Source organism: Artemia sp. Qi Xiang Cuo, chromosome 1, assembly GCF_049724085.1.
Source record: "Artemia sp. Qi Xiang Cuo chromosome 1, ASM4972408v1, whole genome shotgun sequence".
NCBI classification, from domain to species: Eukaryota; Metazoa; Arthropoda; class Branchiopoda; order Anostraca; family Artemiidae; genus Artemia; species Artemia sp. Qi Xiang Cuo.
In genome coordinates, this window is record NC_142794.1 from 43,160,118 (window position 1) to 43,174,155 (window position 14,038).

General features: G+C 33.0%; 1 protein-coding gene across 2 annotated transcripts in view; it reads left to right on the top strand.

Annotated features, from left to right (window-relative positions):
- Positions 1-3,494: 3,494 nt before the first annotated feature.
- The window catches only part of LOC148956341 (spliceosome-associated protein CWC27 homolog), a 46,801-nt gene continuing 36,257 nt past the window's right edge, over positions 3,495-14,038 (top strand). For both annotated transcript variants that reach the window (XM_089105467.1, XM_089105527.1), the window contains exons 1-3: positions 3,495-3,625; positions 10,712-10,794; positions 13,878-14,038. The exon at positions 13,878-14,038 is cut by the window's right edge and continues 49 nt beyond it. In XM_089105467.1, coding sequence (XP_088961593.1) covers positions 10,753-10,794; positions 13,878-14,038 — 203 coding nt within the window. In that variant the 5' untranslated portion in view covers positions 3,495-3,625; positions 10,712-10,752. The remainder of the gene's footprint in view (positions 3,626-10,711; positions 10,795-13,877) is intronic.

Below are 14,038 nucleotides of genomic sequence, written 5' to 3' on the forward strand. Positions count from 1 at the left end.
AATAAAAAACTTTAGAATAAAGAGCGAGGCGTTAAGGATGGGACAGCCCCTTTCATATACGGAATAATTTTGTTCATATCAAGTTTTAATGTGGCTCCTTACTTTCAGTTAGAAAAACTTGTTTTTTTAGTTATTTCTGAACTTTTTTGAATTAATGCAGCTTTTATTTTGGCTCGCCGTATAGGAATAATTAAAATGAAATTCGCATATTAATTTTCGGCTTTTTTTGGCTAATTGGCCCTCTCGAAATTTTGTTCAGACGTAACTTACGAATTAACTTACGTAAGGAATTTCTATATTCGTATGTTTTTATTACGTATATTAGGAAGTTCGCTCCCTAGTCAATACCTCGCTCTTTACGCTAAAGTTCGAATTTTGTACGAATCACAAACCCCTGAATCACAAAGGCCGGTTAATTAGAATAGATAGCTCTTTTGAAAGTAATAAAAAAAACTTTAGCGAAATGGGCGAAGTATTGACTAGGGGGCGAACCCCCTAATATACGTAATAATTTCTGTTTCTTTTAAGTTTTAATGTTGTTCTTTACTTTCAGTTGAAAAAACTAGTTTTTTTATTTAATTTCTGATCGTTTTTTAAATAATGCTGGGAAATCCGGCGCCCCCTTCATAGAAATGTCCCTTCCCCCAAGTAAACATCCTCCATGGAAGGATCCTACCCCGTAACCCCCTCCCCCGACAACCCCCTTCTCCATCATAAAAAAAATCCCTCCTGAAACGTCTTTATACTTCCCATTAACCAATACTATATGTAAACAATGGGCAAAGTTCATAACTTCCAGCCCTTCCCCCGGGAGCTGTGGGGGATTAAGTCATTGTCAAATACACATTTATTAGATTTTCGACTATGTTGAACAAAATGGCTATCTCAAAATTTTGATTGGGTGAATTTGCGAAAAAAATTAGCCTTGGAGGGGGCTAAGTTGCCCTTCAATTTTTTTGGTCACTGAAAAAGGACACTAGAACTTTTAATTTCCGGTCGATTGAGCCCTCTTACGGTATTCTAGGACTACCGAATTTGTAAGATCACCCCTGGGGAAATAAAAAAAAAAAAATAAAAATAAACACGCATCCAGGATCTTTCTTCGAACAAAAAATACAAAATTCCATATTTTTGCAGATAGGAGCTTGAAACTTCCGCAATATGGTTTTCTGAGGCGCTAAATCCAATGGTATGATTTTCATAAAAGTTCTATGATTTTTTGGGGATGTTTTCCCCTTTGTTTTGTAAATAAGACAAATTTTCTCAGGCACGTAACTTTTGATGGGTAACACTAAATTTAATGAAACTTATATATTTGAAATCAGTATAAAAATATTATTCTATTGATGTATCTATGGGTATCAAAATTGGTGTTTTTAGAGTTTCGGTTACTATTGAGCTGGGTCACTCCTTACTTACAGTTCGTTACCACGAACGGTCTGAAAAACTAGTTGTTCGAGCCAAGAATAAGATGTCAAAACACTAAAATGCCATCTATTTTTGTAAAAATTCAGCAGGGTGACACTTTAGTGTCACTTTTGATACTTTTTTCTAAATTGCACTTTTTGGGACACCTGGCACTATTAGGATACTTTTTGGCAAAAGTGGCACTTTTTTTGTTAAGTAGCACTATTTTACAAAAAAGATTCTCATCTTAACTCCATGAGCGGCAATTATTGGATGCAAGAATCTTTCTGTGCGGTGAAAGACGTAAACGTGTTTGTCTCTATTTGTGCATGAGAAATTTTTATATTCTTATTCTTATCACTGATAAGCGAAGATCACCCAGTGATCTTCGATGCAAAATACTTGGCAATGAAGACGAAAGAGACAGACATTTAACTGCAATGTGGTGGAGAAGCCTTCAATTGTTTTCAGTTGTTTAGTTCAACTATTTATGTTGTAGCAATAATTTGTAGGCTCACAGACGATAAGTCAGTCAAGCAGTTTACAATTCTTGAGTGGGTCCGAATTCAATTTTTATGTTTTATTAGTTGAGGGTTGACTACAATTCAAAGAAGAAAAGAGCAAGAAAAGCTAAGAGTGAATTTTTGCGCCACTATGTTAATAGCTGTTACTATGTTAACCAGTCACTGGGCCAGTGACTGATTAACTTTATGTGTCTTTTCATCAATTTCCGTGACTGGAGCTCTTGAAGCCCAGTGACTGAGAAGCTCACTGGTGACATCACACAACGACTCAGCAACGCAAAAACATCCACTGAGCTCACTGGTGTCCCACAAGAATATTTGGTGACGTCTTCAGTGACTGGGCCAGTGACGCAAAAATGCGCTCTAACATTTCCGTTCATATTTTTCATATTTTTCTTTGAACTCTTGCCAATGGACAAATGAATATTCATACATAACCATCATACTAAAAACAAAATTGATACCAAAAATTCCAGTATCTTAAATCCTATGTAATCATTAGCAAAATCACAATATAATTTCATTTTTTTCTCTTACTTAAATTTATGTTACATCATTGCATAAATTGAATTTGGACGTATTTCCTCATTTTAGTTATTTCATTCCCACTAAATTTTGATTGCAAATGTTCTGATACTCTAAATGCTCGTTTTTATTATAAAGGTGCTTTCATATTGATACTTAAAATGCTAGTTGACGTTTCCTATGCCCTAGTCCCTGGAGACATCGTAAAGAAAAGTTTACTGGGAGTGGCGAGAGTTCTCGTGAAACTTATTTTATTCAGGTTGTGATAAACAGATTAAATGACATAGATGTCTTATTGTTTTTCCATTAGTTTTGCCAAGTAAATTTTTTGAACGAGTTAGTGTCTAAACTACTATTAGTTGTGTTGATCATAGGGCCATCAAAAGCTACGATTTATGTTCGTGGCATTCTCTTCAACATTTTCAGAGAAAAGAAAGTTTCAAGAACCTGAATGCACTGCAATAATCCAGATAGTCTATTTTACGGAAAAACTGGATGAAAAACTCTCAATGTAGACGAGTATTGCTGTCCCTTTTTTTCCGTTTTCTCGAAAAAAAAACAACTAAAGGTTTTTTCTCTTTTCTTTTTCCGTTCCTTTTTAACGCTATGAACAAAGACTGCTCAGAAAAAAAAGAGAAAAATGTATTCTGTGGGACGAGTTCCCATTTTATACAGTAAGAACCATTTGTGTTTTAGCGGGTTTTTTAGGAGGGGGGCTGGAAAGTTGACAAGAGTGGAAGTGCTACGCAAAGCCGGAAATCAGCACCGACTGAGTAAAATCAAAATTTCTTTTTATAGTTGGTACAGGGCATCAGATCCGACATTTCATGTTGAAGGTTGGAGAATTTAAAGATGCTGGGTGATCCCAAGTGGATTGGCCAATATTTTCAATTTAAAAAGCTTATTGATATGAGCGCGAGCGACGAGAAGCGTCGCGAGTGGCAAATTTTAGAAAAATTACACTTTTTATACAAAATTGACACTATTTTGCCACCCATAGTGGCACCAAAAAACCGGCTGAGTGGCAACCGTGGAATTAAGGCATCATAAAATACAAAAAATGTTTGCGTGATTAAATCTTCATAGCCCCAAGATACATTGTAAATTAGGGGTGCTAAAACCTAGGATAGGCCCAGCCTATATTGCTACCAAGCTAGATTTATACCACGGTAAGTACAATATTGTAGAAATTACAGTGCCTTTTCATCATTTAAGTTGAGGAATAGGCTATTGTTTATTTTTCCAAAACATCAGAACTGAATAGAGCAAAGTGAAGCTTTGAAATATTTAGAGTTAAATTTATAAACTAATTTATTTTAATTTTTGATCAAACTATCAATTTTATTATCTAAAATAAGGTAATTGGTAAAATTTTGGTAAAGTTCTATGAAATCATATTATTGAGTTAGGACTAAAGTGAATACACCATTCGATGCCTTTTTTTATGCTGATTACGAATATAATGGCTAAGCATTTCTATCGGAAAGGAATTTCAGGCCCCCCCCCCTATAGAGGCTATAGGGCCTACCTAACCCAACCCTGAATTGGCATATATAGGGGGGGGGGGGCTGAAATTCATTTCGGATAGAAATGCTTATTATATTTGTAATCAGCATAAAAAAAGGCATTGAATGGTGTATTCACTTTTGTCCTAACTCAATAATATGATTTTGTAGAACTTTACCCCCAACCTAACCTAACCCTGAATTGGCATATATAGGGGGGGGCTGAAATTCATTTCCAATAGAAATGCTTATTATATTTGTATTCAGCATAAAAAAAGGCATCGAATGGTGTATTCACTTTAGTCCTAACTCAATTATATGATTTCATAGAACTTTACCAAAATTTCTAGGTTGCACTAGGCCATAATTTAGCTAGGATGAAAGTGAAAACATCATTTGATGCATTTTTTATGCTCTTTCATAACACAATGAATCAGGGTATGTATTTGTACATCGATGGGGTGGGGGCAAAATTTATTCGTGATGTAAATGAAGGTTATATTTAGAATCAGAATGCAATTTTGGTTGTATATTTTCACATTAGGGGGGTGGGGGTATTATACTCTGTATTTATATGTATATTTATAGCAATATTTTGTATTTTTGCCACTGCTTTATCTATCATTAAAAAAAACAGAATTAACAATGACCAGGATGAATGTTATCTATACAGGAAGAACTCTAACAATTTATAGCAGGAATTTCAAAAGATTTGCACATTTGTTGAGAGCATGGCAAAAATTGTAATTTTTTCTTTAAAGTTTGAAAAAGTTAACTAGTTATCTAAAAGTTAAAAGTTAACTAGGATCATTATACACATTTTAAAGTAAGAATTGTTTTCTTAACATGTCTCCATATCAGAAGCCACCATTCTAAATTTATACTATTGCAAATTGCATCTTGAGCCCTCAAAAGGGGCCCAAAGGTATTTCATTTTTGTAACCACACAAAGAAGTTATAACCTAACCTACAAAATACTTGATTTTCAATTCAAACCATTTTCCTACCATTTAATTTTTTCAATTGCCATCAACAAAAATAGTATTGAATTTTGTGATTTGAAACTTTGCTGTCAATGACTCAGGGTATATATTTGCACATTGGGGAGGGGGTTGCAAAGCTCATGGTAAATTTGCAGTGGGTCATATAATTTATGAAAGTGAAAACATCATTTGATGCCTTTTTTATGCTCTTTCATAGTACAATAATTGCTTCTGTTGCAAATTGAGCCTTTAATGGGGCCCCAAAGGTATTCTATATGAATTATGAAAGAGCATATAAAAAGCCTCAAATGATGTTTTCACTTTCATCCTAGCTAAATTATAGTGCCACCTAGAAAATTTACCAGGTAATTTACCAGTGGCATAATCTTGTTAAGAAAAAAGTTAAAGAGAGATGGGCAGAACATTTTGAGAATTTGTTAAACCAAGATAGAATTGCAGGAAAAGATATAGAGGAATATGAAAAAGTTTGTGATAGGCTACCTTAGATGTGAAGGAAGATTTGTTTTGTGAGGAAGAGCTAGCAATAGTACTAAAAGGATTAAAAAATAATAAGGCTCCCGGTACTGATAGGGTAGTAAATGAATTTCTTAAATATGGTGGCTCTGAGGTTAGAAATAAGTTATTGAAGATTATGAATATGATTTTTGAGAAAGGGGAAGTACCTAACAGTCTTAGGAAAACCTTAATAAAGCCACTTTGTAAGAAATGTGATTAGAGTGAGTGTGGTAATTAGCAAGGCATTAATCTGGTCTCTGTAGGTAGCAAATCACTTTGTAATATGATATTTTTTAGACTGAAAGATGTTGTAGACAACGTTTTAAGAGAAGAACAGTGCAGTTTTAGGAAAGGTAGAGGATGTGTTGACCAAATTTTCACTTTTGACACTCAAAGTTTCTATTAAGACAGAAATCCAACTGGCAAAAATAAGAATAAATAGGCCTACACCATTTCATTCCCCATTCAATGCTCTCTCTAAACATAATAATAACTGTCATCAGAATTGCATCCCAGCTCTATCCTTACTGGACTAGATATATTCTGTTTGTTCTTCATCAATAGTTGGCTCTTTGTGTAAAATCAAGACAATTGAAGAAACTGCATGTTTTTGTGTATAGCTGCAAGCTTCATCCAACTCCATTTGGGAGGGGGGAGTAATTGCAACAGGAGTTATTGTTATATTTGGAAAGAGCATTGATTAATTACATTATTTTTATCTATTTTGGTTCCTCAAGACCTTTAGCACTCTTATGTTCATGACTACCAGTTGAATTACCTATTCTCTTACTCCTTGTCAGGGTGGTACCTGAAAGACTGGAAAGACAGAGGATTGGCAGTTGATCCCTTTAATTAGTTCCAGTGCTTAATTACTCTTTTGAAAAGTATATTCCATGGGTTCTTGATAAGGAGTGTAGCTTTGATAGTTTCTTTGAGTACATTCTTGTGTAATGATTACTGGTGCTATGATGGTGGCTGAAAAAAGACACAGGTCTCTTCTTTATATTTGCAACTTAATTCAACATTGCTGTGTTTGCGTCTAGTCAGGGGTAGGTAGCTGAAGTTGTTTGAAGCAGACCTTGCATGAAGTTTTATTTTAGGCTTTTGATGCAATCATTTCCTTGTCTCTAAAAATTTTCAATGAGTCTTACAACTTGGCAATAAGAAGGACCAGGAAGGCATGTGCCAAAAATAAAAACGGAGTCTCACCAGAGCTTTATGTAGTTTTGTAAATTATGTTGCCTCTTTGATACTGGGGTCTGTTTTATCAGGTCAAGGATGGAATTTGAACAGGAAAAATGGCTGTGGAACTCCATCTTCTTCTTTATTCACTAGATGCTCTCTTATTTTAATGGTGGGACAGTAAATTGAGTAGGTAGCCAATTAACAATGTGTTTTAAGGTACAAGGCACAGCATTGGGCTGTGTTCTATTGGAAGAACCAATCTTGAGTCCAAACCTGTAATCATATATGTTCCATTGGGCGTTTTGTGCCTTTGCAATGCTGAAAAGTTTGGTGTCATCAGCAAACAAATGCATATTATAATCATATGATTGAAAATGTCATCCATGTAGATCTGAAATGGTTTGGACCTTGTATAGATGATATGAATTCATGTATACCTACTACATGATATATTTCTTATATGTCTGCTCTGATTTCTATTATTTTAGTAAATATAGCCTTCAGTTTGTGGCCAACAAGAGAAATCATAATATGTTGTTTTTTTTTGTTTTTTTTGTGCTTGGAATTGATGATTAGAATTAGATGTTAGGAAACAATTATTATTGGAAAGTATTCTGTTGATTCTGAATTGAAACTTATTATACCTTTTATAACCATTCCATTTTGTAAGATCTAGAAAAGAAAAAGTAGTTCCACTTTCACTATCAGCTTTGACTTATTTAGTTTTGTTTAGTAAACGAATGTTTTAATTAGAGAAAATAAGAGAATTAGTTATATTCTATACAGTTAAAAAAATTGATGTGGGTTGAACAAACCAGTGCTGAAACAAAATGTTTAAAATACACAATGACAGTATAGGGAAGCATTGAAGAGTCAAAGCCTGCTATTTCACTTCTTCTAATCAGGAATAGGTTTTTAAAAACGTTTAACACAATATTATGGACAATGTAATGAATAAAATGTCTAAGATTTTTTAGCAAAATAGCTTTTTGGAATATAGTTGAAGTAAAGAAAATAATGTATTTTCTTAGGGAAGTAGAGAAAATGAAGCCTTGAACAGGGATTTAAGAAGTTAGGTATTTAAAATAATTTGATATGGCACAAAGGTGAAAAACCACTAATTTGTAATGTCATAAGACATTACAAATTAGTGTTTTTTTTTTCATAAGACAGCAGAATTCCAAACTATAAATTAATATTACGATTTTATGTCCAAGGGCTTTCCCTATATAACAAACTATGTATATATTTAGCCATCTTGCCAATCCCAGAACTTTTCCAAGTTGAAAGAAGCTTTCAGGAAAATATCAATCACCAAAATCATGGCTCAATAAAGTTTTTTCTTTTGGTTTTATTGCAAACTATGAGATTTTATTTAGTGCTCAGGAAAGACTTTGCCAAGAATAAGGTGAAAACACTGGTTTTGTACCCACTTCACTAAGTTCTTTCAGTTTGATTTTTGAAGTTACATAAAAGCCTTTTTTAGGGTCATTCCACATAAGATGAACTTGGTAATGATTCCTGAGATTGCTGCTTCCGAAAAATTTGGTGGTTTTTTTTCTTGTCTTGGATAGAATAAACCACAAGAAAATTGTTGCTGTCTCTCGTGGTTTTGGCTTTACAGCAATTGCATAATTTTGACAATTATGACTTCTTTGTAACAATGAAAACAAATATTTAAATTGTCTCTCTTTGGAAAATAATGTTCATCTTTTCTATTTACAAATTAATTTAAATGAAAGTTTTGTTTCTTGTAAATTGCTATTTGGAGAGTAAAAAAATATTTTGATTCTCTAGATACTTCCAGAAGATTAAAGAAACTATTCTAATTAATAAATGTGTAACATTTCCAAAAATTCTCATTTTATGCCAATTGTATTAGTGTAAAACATATAGTTGAAGACATTGTTTTTTAGATCAAATTATCCACTAGGGTGTGTTCTATACTGTTGTAAAATAAAGGAGATGGCACCAGTAAGCATTCACAGTAGATCTGTACCTTTCTTTGTTTTTGCTTAAATTTTTTGGCGGTTTTTATGACACTGATTTTAACTCATAATCAACTTTCAAAATTGTCATATATTTTTTTTTCACTTGATTGTTTTTTTCAAAACTTCTTTACTTATTTTCCATTTGCAAAGGGAAAAAAGAGATTTTCCATCAGACAAAAATTCAAGAGAGGAATTTTAAGTGCGATTTGAAGGGTTTTTGATCATGGAGATTTCAGTGGTAGACTTTTAGTGGTCTAAAGCATCTGCTCTCCAAAAATGACACTAAAATCACATTTTGATGATATGAGGCATTTTATGATGGTGTTGTCATGACAAAAATATAAACAGCGCCTAAATATGAGTATTAGCTGTCAAATGACCTTAAATAGCTCTCTATAATGTTCTAGCACCCTATTGGCACTGGAGAAAAAAAGGAGACTTATCAGTGTTTCCAGCTCTTTTTGAAAATTCACCTAAGTTGTTTACGTAACAAGCTTTTACTATTAAGTGTCTAAATAATAGCTATCATTCTTTACAACAGTGTTAGCAGCAAATTTTTTTTCAAGACAGTTTTTACTTCAGACACGTTTTTAAGTTTTTGACCACTATGGATTGTGGTTTTCTCTGTACTAGGTTGATTGCTATTGCTGCAAATATATTTCAATATATTTGCACATTTCAAATATTTCAGATTGAAGGATAAATTATTCTTTTTTTAGAAAGAGGAATAGTTTTTCTTTCAAGAAGCATGAAAAGAACCCAAAAAACACCTACATAAGAATCAACCAATGATTAAAGACCATTTCATTTGAGTCAACTTTTATCACTTCTGACTAAACTGGCTGGATTTCATTTTCCAGTTATATTGATAATTTGGAGAGCCTTGAGATGATTGGGGTTGATTCAAACAGGGTTGGTTTAAATGGGGGTGTTGAGCTAAATGGGGTTTAATTAAATAAGGTTTGAGTTACACAATGGTTTCGTTGAACAATGGTTGAGTTGTATGGGGGATGAATTGAATGAGATTTGAGTAGAATGGGGTTTCAATTAAACAGATATTGAGTTAAATAGCAATTAAGTTGCATGATTTTTGAGCTAAAAGGTTTCAGTTTCAAAGGGTTCAACTGCATGGGAACCGGTAACTTATTAGACCATGGGAAAATTTGAAGGTAATTCTAAATAATTCTGAAAAATACTTTGAAACAACCAGAAATATCTACTTATCTCATTCCTAATAGGGCAGCGCTTCTCTTTACCCTCCCCTTCCTAATGGATAAATATACAGCCCACTTATATTGCCATTGTATTTTAAAAACAAATAGTAAATGGTAGCATTATACAACTGCGAACGCTAATCAAGGAGCAACGAGAGGAGTAGCACTATTGTAAAATATAGCCTAATTGCATCATATAAAGTGGGCTATATGTTTTTCAAATAGGCGTGGGGGTAAAGTGAAGCAATACACCTGTAGTAATATCAAAAGTATGTATTTTTGATTGTTCTAAAGCAGTTTTCAGAATATTTTAGGGTTTCCTTCAAATAGTCCTGTTATTTTAAGTATTACATAAATTACAATTCTGTCAGGATTTGGCATGGTTGTAAACTTTTGATTTCTTTTACTTTTTCACTAAATTATATTATTAGATAATATTTTCCTTATTAACCCATTCCTCCCTCCTTAGTTTTGTAACTATAATTTTGGAATAACCAGTTAAGAAATTGAGATTGGACCTCTGACGATGTTTTAGTAATGGTATCGCAAGATTTATTGAAATCCGAAGAGATTCTTATTTAGTTAGGAATCTGCTAAAAATGTCATTAAAATTCTTGAACTGATTTACAAAGGTTATATTCTCCCATTGAGGTTAACAGTTTTAGTTAATTCTGTCAAGTATTAACTATCATTTTCATTTTACTTTTCATAATCAGTAGTCTTAATGGTGAAAAATATCAGAATGAAGTTTTGCAGTGTATGTTCAGCATTGTTCCTTGGCAGGGCATAGTTGTTCATTTTAAATAAAGTTTCGACAGAGTTTGATTTTATGTCTATGATAATTCTATATCTTTTTTTCAGGATTTATCTGAAGAGACCACTCTACCAACAACTCTGTAGAAATGAGTAATATTTATATTCAAGAACCCCCCACTGAAGGAAAGGTAGTCCTAAAGCGCTTTTAATTACCTAATTTTGGACCATCATATATGCATGGACACGGTACCCCTCCTCCCCCTTCCCCTTTGGGGCAATTTGGGCCCCAAAGGACATCCTCCATGGGTAAATTGAAAAATGGTGACCTAATATTTTCTTTTCCATTTCACTATTTGCAATGTGTTTGAATTTGTTTTACTCTGTATACTTAATTCATTTCTTTGACTCAAATTTTTCAAGGGAAAACTGCTTTGATAAGTGCTATAACATTACCTTCAGTGTATTGGCCTTTCATTGTATAAATTTTAATATACAATCTGTATCTATAGTTTATGTTTAAAATTATACAAACTTTTAACTTAAAGAAATTTGGATATTTTGTGGTAGTACAAAAAGTAGATTCGCTTGAAATATAAATTTTTATTAAACTTCTGTTTGTATAAATTCATTACTATAGACAAAGTCTTTTTTTCTGTTTAACTACAATAAAACATTTGAAAGGAACGTACGATTTATCTTCTCGTGTCTCCATGCCAAACTTGCTAAAGTTTTGGAAGTTAAGGGCCTCCAAATGTTGACATATATTTTTGCATTGATCAAGTTCAAGTTACATTTATTTCCATAAAATAGCAGTAACAAAAACAATATCAATATCCTCTTTTTTCGTCAAATAAAGTTATGCATAAATGACGGCCTTCAAAGAATCTAAAGTTACATTTAAAATTGTTACTATTTTCTGTATTTTTTTTCTATATAATTTGCCCCCCTTTATGTCGTTTTGATTCCGCACTACCGCTCAATGCGCCTCCCTCTCCCTCGAAACCAGTTCTGGTGTGTTCCAATAGAAAAAGTAGTATAGTTTATCGTTTTTGAATATACACTTGCTGTCATGATTATTAGTTTTGCACCTAAGATACAAAGCAATTGGTGTTTCAACTTTTGAGGGAACAATTTTAGACTTGAGATTTTTTGGGATTTCTCATTTACTCTGAATTATGACGATAAATTATTATCGGTCAGAAAAGGTTAATTTGAAGCTTCCTGGGGCTTATTGAAATATCTATAAAGCATCTGCTTCCCAAATAGAATAATTGCTTGTGTGTCTTAGTAGAACATAAAAATCGAAGAACATAAGAGGTCAATGGCATGAAATTTTAGGACAAGCAAAACTAATGCTACATAGTTAAAAGCATATTTGCCAACTACTACAAGTTTTCCCAGAAATTTAGCAAAAAGTGAAAAAGTCTATGGTGAAACCTCTGAAGATGAACAAAGAGTAAATAACATGACGGAGTAAGATACTTATAAATTAAAATCTTTAACAAACTTTGCCATGTTTTACAAAATCTTTCATGTCTCACAGAAGCTAATTAAACGCAATTTTTTTTCCAGATGAAATTAAATAGTGATGCTAAAAATACAATTTAAGCCCTGAAATTTAACTTGTGCCTTATCAAGAGTATGGTTAATGTCTGCAGTATACATCTAAAATTTTACGAACTGCTAACTTGGTGAATTGCAATTATTTGGGATCAGTATGAAAAGTAGATTCTTTTGATGTGCATATTGTTTTTAAACTTTCTTTTATAGTTTAGTTTCGTATTGACAAGGCCGCTCCTTAATTATCACTCATTACTATGAGCAATTTGATATCAAGAAATGAAGGAGGATGGCATTGAATGCTCTTGTTAAAATAAATAAAATAAAAATAGCTAAGATGTGAACAAGGATAGTTTTCATAAATTTGAGCAGTTGACAACAATTTATTTTGCAAATTTGAAGAAGATAAGCCAGAACCTTGTATTACTTGACATCCAGTTATTTGATTGAAGAATGATATGTTGCCAAAACACATGTTTTGGGAGTTCAGCCAGGGCTTAAGAAAAAGCAGGAGGTCTTCAAATGGAGTAGAAGCAGCTCATAAGAAAGGATTTAAAGGAAGTAGGGATTTTATGAGTTAGAGCAAAGACTGAAGCTCTGACCAGAGTTGGATGGAAGAGAAAACTGGAAATTCATACTGGCTTTAGGGAGCTTAGTGCTACAATTAGTCGTCAGCAATAGTAGTAAATTGGGACAATGTAAGCGATGTTTATACGCCTTTTCTTCATGAAAAATGTTCACTGTTTTCTAATTTTACTTCCCGTCCATGGAGAATCTAACTCTTTCCTAAGGCTTTCCTAATATAGTTACTCGGTCTCCTAATGCTATTGGCTTTCCTATAGTTAATAGGAAATATAGTAAGATAATTTGTATTGTTATTGGCTTTCCAAATACAGTTTCACTGATTGTAACCCAGTAATATATGTCCTAAATTGACCCTAATTGACCTACTATAAGAAAATAAAACAGTTATAATTTGACAGTTTACTTCCCAACTCAGCACAACAATATCAGTGATTCCTGTGCCCTGCCAGCTGTTGTGACACAAGGAGAGGGGAGTATTAGTCAAATGAAATAGATTTAAAACATTTATTGGGTAATACCAATATATAAAAGACATTTTAGCCTTAGGTTATTGCATTCCAAAATCAATTTTGCCTGGTAGGATACTTGAACTATAACTCGAAAATTGAGCATTTTGCTAGAAAAAGCTGCAGTTTTTGGTGGTCTTTTCTAAATAAGTAGCCTACATATCTTTTTTATTTTTTTTAACATACTAGAAGACTGACATACCTATAAAGGAAATTTATAACTAAATCATCCGGTACATTTATTGTAGGCTCAGTTTTCTGGAGGAAATGAAAGAAATGAATGTGCCACCTTCTCTTGTTTAAGTTTTTTTCTTGTGTTTATTTTTCTCCAAACAATTTTAGTATTTTTGTCCAAAATCTGTGTAATTAAGTGAAGGGACTAACTAGACTTGTAGGGCCATTTTTTATTTACCTTAGTTCCCAGTACCAAGTATGGGACGGTATCTGATGTGCTGCCATTATTATACTTCATTCCTCTTCGAAGTTATTAGAGTATATTAGCCAGTATTATAGGCCTACCAATATTTAGGTGTTCTAGCTTATTAATTGTGGTCTTATTGAAATATTTGTTTATAATTATCTTACGATGTGATCAAATAAATTACATTTTTCTGTTTCAGGTTGTTTTATCAACTTCATTGGGTGACTTTGAAATCGAACTATGGTCAAAAGAATGTCCCAAAGCGTGTCGGAATTTTGTCCAACACTGTCTGAATGGCTATTATGATGGTACAATTTTCCACAGAGTTGTGAAAGGCTTCATTGCACAAGGGGGCGATCC